The sequence below is a fragment of the Coloeus monedula genome (assembly GCF_965178545.1).
Source record: "Coloeus monedula genome assembly, chromosome: 1".
Lineage (NCBI taxonomy): Eukaryota > Metazoa > Chordata > Aves > Passeriformes > Corvidae > Coloeus > Coloeus monedula.
In genome coordinates, this window is record NC_138781.1 from 97,050,693 (window position 1) to 97,062,426 (window position 11,734).

An 11,734-nucleotide genomic window follows, 5' to 3' on the forward strand; every position below is an offset into this window, starting at 1 on the left:
TGTGCTGGTCTATCTAAGTTGTCATAACTGGCTTCCTTACAAGTACGGGGAAACTTAAGCTAACTCTCTCTCAGAAAGGACCTGAGCTGCTAAAAGGACAAGGTGATATTCTTTTGACATTTATTTACTAAATCATTGCCTATACTAGAAGGGAACAATTTAAACAACAAACAAAAGGGAATTGGTTTTGAAGTGGAGCAAGACCACCATTTCCCCACCAGTGGAAAAACTGAGAAATAAGAGGTACTGAAGGATGTATTGTCAAGAGTGGTAAAAGAAGACAGACTACAATTAACTGACATGGAATATTTCCAAGACAGAGGCCCAGCAAACTCAAGTGGTCACAGACACTAAGTACCACTCCATGCTCACAGGAGCCCCACCCAAGGCAAATCTTTGTCAGGGCCAAATGACAGTCACAGTTTCCTGTAGCAGTTGATGTCTCTCAGTCATCAGCTAAGCCTGGTTCAGACCCAGCTGATTCATACACGAGATCCGGTGAGATTGGAAGGTTATTGCTGCAAGCCATTTTGAAGTGCTTATCAGGAAAATGCAAAATGACTAAATGGCTATAGCTTTGGGGTAGTGGGGCTGTTAATCTGCCAACTGATAACAGAGATATGAAGAATCTTAAACAAGTAGGCAGAAGAATTGTTCTGAAGCAAAAGAAAAACATTTCTAAGAATAAGGAAGGGAATCCACCACAATGACTCAAACTGAATCCTAGGAATATCTGCCTCAACAACCAGGTCTAAATTTTGGAAAGGGACCTGGCCCTTGTTTAAACAACTCAAGTAAGATGAATTTGCCAAATGCTTCAAGGTACTAACCTCTAATGGTCACTAAAAAGGGAATAAATGACTGACAGATGTTCTCCATGCCCTTATACCTAATTCTCTGCAACACCATTGTCACACTTGGAGTCAATATGGTAAGGTTACGCCGCTCCCCCCAGTTGGCTATTGATCTTCATAAATACATTTGTGCTGTGCACAGACTCTGCAGAGTAGCTACTAAAAGGACACCTAGTGGTAAGTAAATGAGTGTGCCCAGAAACCGCTGGCATTGTTGAAGGTGTGCCACTGTAATTACCATGGGAATTGTGGACCTGTTATGGGTTGAATATGCAATGTCACATATGAACTTATGTGTCAAGTAGCATTACTCATGGTTTTTCTAAAAATGGCAAGCGATATCCTTAAAAGCATGTTTTAAAAACCTGGAATTTACACTTCCTCAAAACTCAGAGAACAATTTTTTTAAGTGAAAGACGCACAGGATTGTCTGTCACACATTACAAAATCGAATGAACTGAATCTCCACTGCATCCGCTTTAGGAACATCGGATAGCTGAACAGAACTCACTACAGGCATATCTTGCTTGATATTCAGGCCAAATTTCCTCTTGGGCATCATCACTCCTTGGTTCTTCCATTATGCCACTCTAAAATATCCTAAGCAATTCCTTCCCTTCTCTTCTTTTCCTATGAAGACAAATAGCCCGAGAATACAAATTGTACACATTTGAGCTAACTTTAGTTTTTGAGGGGTTGTTTGTTTGTTGGTTGACTTTTTTTGTCCATGAAATTTTATAGTCACTTCTTGCCTGTGTTTATTCCAAACCCTTTAATATGTACTAATGCCCTTGTGACCAGGAGATGCCCACAACAGAAAGCTCTATTCCAGATGGAGCCATGCTGGTCTCATGCAGAGAGGGATTATAACCTTCCAGTGTAGTGACATGCTGCCTCTGGGCAAACAGACCAAAATCCACACTTAGCCTTCTTGTTTATGTCGACATATCATATTACAGGCATGGAACAACTTGCTGACCACTGTCCCTCTTTAATGATTGTTTTTATGTTCTCTTTTCCAGGTTTGTCTTCTCTATTGAACACCAGTTTCTTTGGATTAATCTTCCCTGAGTGAATTAGTAGAGATTTACTAAGCCATTTTTCCAGATACATTTTTTTATCCAATTTTCTAACATCTCTGTATGCCACTGGTCTGTTCTCTGTCCTCAGAGTGTTTATAACAGCTCCCATTGTAGTGCCATCCTTTGATTTAAAAAACCACAAACAATCCATTTCTGCTGTTCTATCCCCTTTCATCACAACAAAGATTGAAACACTGGGATGGGTATGTTTGTTTTCTTTTTAGGTGAATTGCTACCAAAGTTTTTGCTTTAAAAAAACCCAAACAAACAGATTCTGCCTTATTTCTCCATAATTACAAGGAAGTAGATCGTGATGTTCATGAAGGATGCAGCAGATTCCGCTCTTACCCAAACATTTGCAACCATTCCTCACACAGCTCTGTTTCCACAGCTCACCTCTCCTCCACTCCACACTTTTGAAGTTCCAGCCAGCTCTCTTGTCTTAAAATGGTATGTAGTTTCCTTCCTTTGCTATAAACAATGCTTTCTGTAACCTTAGTTTCATGATGTAAACACTTAAAAATAAGAATGAAGGGAACACAAACTATGCGTTCAATTAAGTAATTTGGGGACTAAATTAAATGAAATCTCTCAAAACCTGGAACATGGAACATTTCAGCATAATGCAGCCTGGCTTTACTTGTTTTCCTTTTATCTCGTCCCTTTAAGAAAAGAAGACAATGGATCTTAGAAACTGTGGCAGAAGAGTAGTAGAGGAAGCTGAAGAGATATTATTGCTTGTGAATCCAAGAGAAATTGAAGTCAAGCTTAGAGGAAGGGGCCATAACACTCAGGTATGTGTTTGTAGGGAAAGAGGGACTCTGTAAACTGCAGGATGCTTGCTGGAGGCTGGGCAACCAGCTGCCAGAGTTGACATGGGAGGCTCCTGCTATCAGTGATATCACCCTTTGTAATCTGACGTCAGCTTGTGAAATGCCCTCCAGCCTGCCAAAGCCTCTTGAAGCTGGCATTTCTTTTATACTAAAATGCATTTTAAAAGCAAGAATCCAACCAACAGATATTATTCTCTGGTCAAAGCCGAAAAAATATATATATATGTACACAATGTACATAATAAGAGGTAGTAAGAGGAAGAAATAACAAGGAGCAGTAAAGGAAAAATAATGTCTGTAAAAAATACTTCTGTTTATCTCTGCAGTCGACCTATAAGTTTTGGTCAACTATACTCCTTCAAATAGACATTTTTCCTTTTTTTTTTTTTAAAACAACTCTAGTGAGGATTTCCATTACTAAATCCCTAATCTGGATTTTGCTCTTGTGAACTCCTCAGTAACAGAAGAAACTCAAAATATCTTCAAATTTGGAAGAATTCTTTTTATGTGCTTCTGAAAACACACATTTGGCTTTCATTGTGTTGTGTGCCAGACAGCTACAAAAACAAAGCATAGCCTAGTACAACTTCATTCAACACTTTAAAGTTTGAATCTTATCCTTAAAGACAGGGGTCATCTTCGCTTTGCAAGCAAACCTGTTTACTCCTGGCATACAGCAAACATAGGTAATACAGTGATTGCTTGACTTTCACATCATACTTAAACGGGCATTTTGAACATGCATGGTAACAGCTTCAAATAGAGAATTCAAAGTATCTACAGGTATTACATCTGCCCCAAGCTTCTTTCCCAGTTTAATGATTTTACAGTTGTGTTTTCCCTTTTTCTAAAGCCTGCTGAGGGAAGGTGGATGTATGCCATTGGTGAAACCGCACAAATGGAGTAAGAGGAAAGGCATGAACTTTCCAATGCAACATCCCATGCACAAAATAAGTTCAATAATAGGTTTTTTTTCCCTGGCTTCCTCAATATATGCTATTAGTTACTTTTACACAGGATTAGTGCAAAGCAGCAATAAATTAGAGGGATACTTTTAATGGAATGTTGATATCTTAAGGAAACCTACCTTGAAAGAAACTTTTGACTCGGAGATAGCTGACACTAAGGCGCAAGACTGAAAGTTTGTCCAGCTTCGATACGATGTCAGGTGGAAAAGGGAGGAGGCTGGCCAGGTGGTCCAGTTCTGCATTCAGACGGTCTCTGTGCCTCTTCGAAGGATTTGATTTTTCATTCCCAACTGCTGGCCTTCTGTGGTAGAGAACACATTCTCGATTACCTGTTTTACTTCCAGAGACTGAGATGCTGTCTGCAATTAGTTGATAACGGGAATACTTTTCTTAGCTTCTACGAAAATCTCTAAAGTCTGTCCTCTGACAAAAAAAAGATCAGCCTTTCTGTATTTGCCATAGTGCAAAGATACAGGTTTTGTCTTCTCTTTTCACATCTGGAAAAAAGTGAAGAACTGGTATCTCTTACTCAGGACCTCTCACCTTAGGGAACTGGGAACTATCTTCATGTTCTAGTCAATGCCAGGAAAAACAATTTCTCATCTTTGTTGCATAAATGAGGGGCAGAACAGCAGGGGAAAATTACCATCACTAATGCATGAACCCATTCTATATCCACTGTATTGGTTCAAAGCATCTTAGTTCCCTCTGTTTAATGACTCAAAGCTAACCTGTGGGTCAGGAGATAATTAAGAAAAGAACCTGTCTTTAGACATGAGTTTAAAAAATATGGGCAAGGTGCAGAGAGACTCTTTCCTCAAGCTCAAAACTCCTGTGTACATTCTCATTTACCTTCCTACATCAGTAATAACAAAGATAAGAATTTGGTTTCTTAAGAACATTGATATTCCTCACAAAACATAAAGACTAACATTACTCAGCTTTCTAGGCCAAGCAAGTCCATGTCCATTTTGTGTTCCTCCTATGCAATGGACTGTGCTAGATAACCTAGAATAGCTGTTGTGAAAATGCATTAAGATGAAATACACCACTAGTGAGGAACCTCAATTTCAGAATGCCCGCTAATATTCCCAGAGAACACATCCCAGTGTAAGATGTTCTCAAGAGGGAGTAATGGAAAAGCTGGTGCTTCTGCACACAGAAATGGGGGCCTCATTTCCAGCCTGATGGTGTGGGATGCTCAGTGCTGAAGCACAGACTTCTCCTTTAAGAAAGAAGACCTGATTGGGAGTTTGAGAAAGTGGTTCCTTGCAGTAGACAGCTGTTGCTGGACCCAGCAGTAGTCAAGTGCATTATCCAGGTAGGAGCTACGGGATACTGGAGCCATAAACTACATGAATACTCAAGAATGGGAAACAGCAAGTAAGAAAAATATGGTTGTGCTAACAGTTTCTACTTTCACCTCACTGAATCCAAGGATCATAACTAGTGTCCTGGTTTGAGACAAACTAGAGGAAATAGGGAATACAGTATCATACATAAAACTAATTATTTATAGCATTTTGCTACTGCATTTTCATGCTACCCACGTTTACTGCATTTTTCAATCATAATTTTAATTTTGAGCATTAGCATTTCACAAGGTGGTTAAGGTGTTAAATTACAACAGTATTAATTTGTCATTGCAATTGTCATTCTAAAAAAAAAATTGTGCTTAGGAATAAGTATAAAAAGATCTGTTTTTTGAAGAGCAGGTTTGTATGTGTGACTGCTGCCAACTGAAAACCTCTTAAAGCAAATCAGGTATGAAAAATTAATTGCTACTTTTGAGAGCCTCACTCCAAGAGGACAGCATCAGTGGACAGAATGGACGGAAAAAATTTGAGGCAGGTGTCACTGAAAACATATAATTTCTGCTTTTTCATTAAAAATTGCCAACACTAATATGTGGCTCTTCTATAACACCATGAGTTACTTCCAAAGACATGGAGAAGATTTTGCTGATTGGGATAAATGAACGACTTTCCTCTATTAGAGAGAGGAAATATAAGAACAAATAATGTAATCAACAAAGAAGGAATAGTGGTTTTGACTTTTTCTAAGCAAACTATTTTTTGCAGTAAACCTTGAGGCTCAGCCATCCTATGACACCAAAAGGATGTCTGATCTGGAGGGCAGTAATTCTGTGGGAACATAGCCCATAGCTGAGCAGAAGCTAAAGAACATAAGCTTTTGCTAATTGATCTTTACATCTGACAAACCAGCTGAAGCAAGGAAGCAATGTAGGACAGAAAAAATTAATTCCAATGAGGAAAATTAAACTGACGAGTTCAAGAGGTAAAAATTGTCAAGAGTAACATGAAATAGAAATAGAAGTTGTTTAAGTCTATTTACTACATAAAATAGTGACTGCTCTATGCCAGAGAAGAATGGTTTGAGGCAATTAGGTGGTCTGCCTTTGTACTGAGCACAAGGAATTGTTTTCTGGAGACGGCAGTTAATGGTGTAAAAAGACTACAGGAGAAAGTTCAGGGCAGAGTCTTCCTGAAAACTCAAGGAAATTATTCAGTAAGGGAGTGAATCCAAACAAACAGGGGTTTGATGTAAATGGTAATAAGGTGCCAAGTGGATGTGATTTAAAACAATGTGAGTTCCATGGAAAGGCTAGGTAAGCTGACCATAAACAGAAAGGCACAGGCAGGGAAAATCTTCAGTGAGCTGCTTTGAGGTAAATGGAAATTTTAGCCTTTATTTTCAGCTGAAAGTAGATTATGCTTGTTGTGTTTGTGTTAAACTTGGGATTGTCAAACTGTAAACAGAGACATACGAGTCACTCGATGATCCCCCATTTACTCTGCTTTCCATATAACACTGCTGTAGTGAAGGAGCATGTGTACTTTAAACAATAAATCTGGCTCTTCTTTCTTCAAATTGTTAAGCTGCCCAAATTCTGCTCTGCAGTAACAAGTACTTGTACCCGTGCAGGACCCACATGAGCAGTCCCTGTGTGGTGGGAGCTATGTGGGAGCTGGTGTGGAGAACGTTTTCTGTTCCGGTGGTACACAAGGCATTGAGCCATTTGCGCATTAGTGATTCAGTGTGCCCATGACACGCAGACCGCCACTAGTGTAAACCAGTTTGGTGAGCTCGCAGAGGAATTTCCTGCAACTGCAGCTCTACCCTCTGCAGAGCCCTACCCTGTTAATGAAAACTTTGCTCTGAGTAAGTTTTTTAAGTATGCCAAACTGTTAAAACAGCAGAAGATCTGATCTGAGAAAGGTCGAATCATTTATTGTGACAGCAAGCTTTCAGTAAGGAGCAAAAGGGAAAAGAGAGACCATAAGATGCAACAGATAGGCTGAGAGCAAAGTAACAACAGATGATTAGCATGAGTGTGTTGACCAGCACCCTCTGTCACTGAGCTGTGCTTGGACATTGTATAGGAATCCTGGCAGCGCTGAGCTCCAGTGGCAGCCATGCATGTGTGAATGTTCACCATCTACCATGAACCAAAAGGACAGAATGAGAGAAAGCTGCTCATTCAAAGAAGGAAAGGCGGCCTTTTGCAACCTTCTATGTCTCTTCTGTGTCTTCACAGCAAAGAAAGGTGAAAGCAGAACTAATGGTCAAGAAGACATAACACCAGCAGAGCAGAAGAGAGGTGGGATCGTATGGTACCAAGTAAGAGGAAGGGCTATGCCACAAAGGGCTTTAAAATGAGAACTAGCTAGAGAGAGCTGCACCTCCCAAGGTCTCTGTTTACCCTGGTGCCGGCACGGTTCTGGCTGAAGTGGTCAGTCTGGAGAAGTTATAGATACACTCGGAGCTACAGCAGGTGTAGCTGCCTTTAAAGAGCTGTAAAACATTACAAGAAATGTTTTGTAGAGGGAGAGAATTTTACAAGATGCCAGGGTTTGAGATGAAGAAGTGGCTGAAGTTCTCAAATCCTAATTGTCCTGAAGCATTGCCTTAGCCTTTTTAAGTATTAATTTCAGCACAGTGATTTTGGCTTGAGGCTAAAGACAAGATCTCTTTAATTTCCAGATGCTTGAATTACCAGTAAAATGCTAGATTTCCACAGGAAGTAAACACTTGGTAGAAAATGTTTCCTTTAGTCAGAATGCCGGCTGTCTGGCTGAAAAGCATATCTGATGGAAAATGTTCAATCTGTCTGAGCTCCAGGTGTTTGAACTGTGTCCATAAATGCCAAAACCTTTTAGTGTAGAACACATTTAATGGGGCTTGTTTGGAAGTTTCTGGGGGCAAAAGGAAAACAGCTACACTTTTTTAATTTACTTGCATGTATAAAAGTAGAACTTGAACCTTATATGTAGTCGTAATAATGGCAACGTAATGAAGATAGTCTCTGCTAGTTCTGTGTAGAGAGCAAGACTGAAACATCAGCTCCTCCCAGTAAAATTTTCAACAGATTCTTCAACAGTCTTGTGGGTCTCTGTATTCTCCCATGGAGCTTCTTCACACATTTTCATCACTGTTCTGTAAAACCACCTCAGAACAGAATTCCTGTGCCTGAAAAACATTCATGAGCATAATGAAGAGTATCATTCTGTGATATCCTGGGTTAAAAGCCAGCTGCAGGATCACCACCTGGTTGACAGCCTGATCAGGAAAAGATGATGTAGAGTCAGAGAGTTGGCTTCTTGGGATGCACTGAGTATGGGGAGATATAAATGTTCCAGTTGTTCTGCAGAGGGCAAAGCTGCACCTCTGTCCTTTAAATTCTGACCTTTGAAAGGACTAGTCCATGAATCCCTATTGAAATCCAAGTATCGTGCTCACACTGAGGCACCTAAGCTCATTCATTCTTTTGTCAAGAGAAGGTTAAATTCTAGAGACTATTCACAATAAAAGAGGGGAATCACCACTAGGACTGGCCAAAGAATACCCATCAACTTTAGTTCCTCTGAAAAATCAGGTTTTACAAGTGAACAAATACTCCTCCCAGAACAGGTGCCAGTATCTACCTTGATTCATTGTTGGAATTACAGGGGGGAAAGTACAACAAGGCTGTAGAGGAGAAAGAGCTATGCCATCAAACAGGAGAAAAAAGCTGTAACAAAGATGGTACGACATGGATCAAAATCATGGTTAAATATGCTGCTCAATTAATAAGATTTGTCTACCCTTCTAAATTCAAGACAAATCATTCAAGGCAGCATAACAGTAAGGATACCTCAGAGTCCTGAAATGTCAGTAAGACCAGTAGGATTGAAAGATACAGACCATGAAAGGAGTTCTGTCAGCCAGTCATTCTGGGACATTCAGAGTCTCTTTAGAGGAGAGTAAGTCCCTGAGCGAGGGAATAAGCACAGGCAAGGCTTACCAGAGACCAAGCTCACAGATAAGATTTGAGGAAGAGACCAGTGTTGCTAGGAACTGAGAAATCATCCTCAGCATGTGGCAAGTAACTAACCACAGAAAATAGAGTGCTGTCTCCAGTGTGGGAGTTCAGTATTCTAACAATTCAAACATTTCCCTTTATTTTAACCCACATTTCTTAATCAAAATTGTTCACATCCTGGCTTGATAAGCTCATGCTCAGGTACCTGCACTGCAACATCATGCAAAAGCTACTTGCAAGGTAGCATTACCTGCAGTGGTTCCCAAAATGAAAACTTTGTTGTATAAAGTAAGTGAGAATTTACTTCTGAGAGTATTAAGGCCAGAACTTCAAAAAAGGCTAATGAGGTCATTTCTGTGATTTGTTAGCACATAGTTTTCTTAGCCATTGCATTTATCTAGAAGTCATCTTTGAGAGGAGTTCTAGCTAGCATGTAAACTCCAAACATAAGCTTAATGTTTCTCAAAGCAACTGCAAGTCTCCTTCCTTTCTCACAAAAGTAATGATCCATAAACATTTCTGCATAGAGGTAATTTCACAAACTGGAAATGTTCCACACCTCTTGCAGTTGTTATAAAATCAAACATCCACATCCATACTGAAACAGTAGTGCAGAAATCTTACATACATTTGAATTCAACACTCAAGATTTTTGCAGTAAGAATCATTTGCTTATGTCATTATCTTTGTCTATTGAAATATGATACATTTTATACTAAAAGAAACATTTTTTTAAGTGGGAACAAGTGGTTCATGAGCAAATACTGTCCCAAATCCAAACAATATCAACAGACGTCATTAAAACATTCAGAGAAACTCCCCGTTGACTTTAGACCAATATATACAATTTTAAGCCAAGTGGGTTATTTTTAGAAGTTCTGAACAACTGAAGATACAGAAATCTATTTTAGTTACCTTTTCACCCTTAAATTGTGTGTGAAGGCCACCAGTGCCAGTTCATAATTTTAACACAGTAAAAATGTGTGTTTCATAATCATATAATCAAATGTAAATGTGGGATGATTATATTAAAAAGCTTTATTTCACAGATCGGTTCATGGCATCTGAAACTCATTTACATTTGAGTTAATAGCAACCTTTTTTTCCCCCCTCCCATTTCAAGCATCTTGTAACAAATTTCCATTGCGTTTCTTCTTTTTCTGCTTTGCCTTCATGCATACAATTCCTCTTTCCTATTTTTCTCCTAATGAAAGTGATCCTATAGCAAATAGAAGTCTGAAAATTATGTGTTCTATATGCAAAAAGTGAGTCACCAGTCTGCTCTTTCAGTTGGCTGAACTGACCCACTTTCCATGCTTGCACATGTTGGACTAAGCAGTGCCCCAAGCAAGGCTAAACCCTGGAAAGGGGAAGGGGGGAGTGCAGTGCCAGAGCTCTGGTGACACTCAACACATGGCTTCTCAAAAAGCTCCTTGAACAGGGAATCAGGGAGCATGGAAGCACAAAGGTGGCAGCCACCCCTGCAGCCCATTGCCCGGCTGGCATTTAGTCAACCAGTGAGTTCTGCCTACAAAAGTGCACTGTCCCTCTCCACTCTACACATCAGCACCATGGTACCCACCACAACTACCACTGGCCTCCTCCTGGGATTCCTAGTGATGAGTAAGGATGGTTTGACCAATGCTTGGCATCCTTTCTGGAGACATCTTACCCATGAAGAGCCAGCCTCCCAACCAAGGGTTTCTCATTGCAGAGAAGATTAGGTGTCTCCTGCATCAGTGGACCATAGGAGGAAGGGAAGCCTTCTTCTACCTCATTTCCAGCCTGTATGTTTGGAGGGAGATGCCTCCTGATGAATATGATACTTAACTGTTTCTGAATGGGTTTCCTCCTTTTCCTCCCAGCATATAGGCATTCCCCTGGAGGAATCATGGCTTTGACACTGCAAAACAAAAGGAATAGGTTTCTTAATTAAGAGATTTCTGTGTTTCAGACTGCTGTACAAAATGACAGCACTGAGAAAATTCCACCGAGGAAAACGTTTGTTCCTTGAGTGTGACATTCAGCAACACCAAAAATCACGGCGGCATTAGTTAAGATAGAAGCTTACGGCTTATTCCAATTTCCTACCCTAATATTATTAGAACATTGATGTTTATGTTCAATTTTCATTTTTTCCAATTAAGTATACTATATATGATATAAAATGTGTATAAAATACATCCTGTTTACTGGATATCCAAATTTTTTTCCCTTCCAGGCTCATTTCTAAATTCAGCTAAACAAATAAGAATGAGTAATACAACCCGTCATCTGCAGGGAGGATTTCACAGCTTTTAAAATACACAGGAATATTCTCTCCATTACTGACATTGTGACTGGTAGGTTTCAATTATTCAAATCAGCATTTCTTCAAATCCTCACATCCTCATTTTTAAAGGCTGGGAATATAGCTGTCGGCAGCTCAAGATGTGACACACAGTTTTGTGGTTAGCACTAGGACCCAATGCAGTGCTGACAGAGGTGACAATTTTCACACAAAACTTGGTCTTATTGATTTGTTTGAGTATGTTAGCCTTAGAGACATTGAAAGCTTGGAAAAAGTCTTTGCATTCAGTCTGTTTAAATCTTCTGGAGATTAGCTGAATATCAAAGTCTCTTGATTTTCTGTCTGAAAGAATATTTTAGTCATGCTGAGTGCTGTTCAACAGTG

The 11,734-nt window shown here is 39.7% G+C and overlaps 1 protein-coding gene across 1 annotated transcript in view; it reads right to left on the minus strand.

Annotated features, from left to right (window-relative positions):
• Positions 1-10,953, minus strand: part of AHRR (aryl hydrocarbon receptor repressor) — a gene marked incomplete at both ends in the record, with an annotated part of 64,057 nt that extends 53,104 nt beyond the window's left edge. Inside the window, 2 exons of the mRNA XM_082289214.1 lie at positions 3,857-4,038; positions 10,892-10,953. Coding sequence (XP_082145340.1) covers positions 3,857-4,038; positions 10,892-10,953 — 244 coding nt within the window. The remainder of the gene's footprint in view (positions 1-3,856; positions 4,039-10,891) is intronic.
• Between the last annotated feature and the right edge of the window lie 781 nt (positions 10,954-11,734).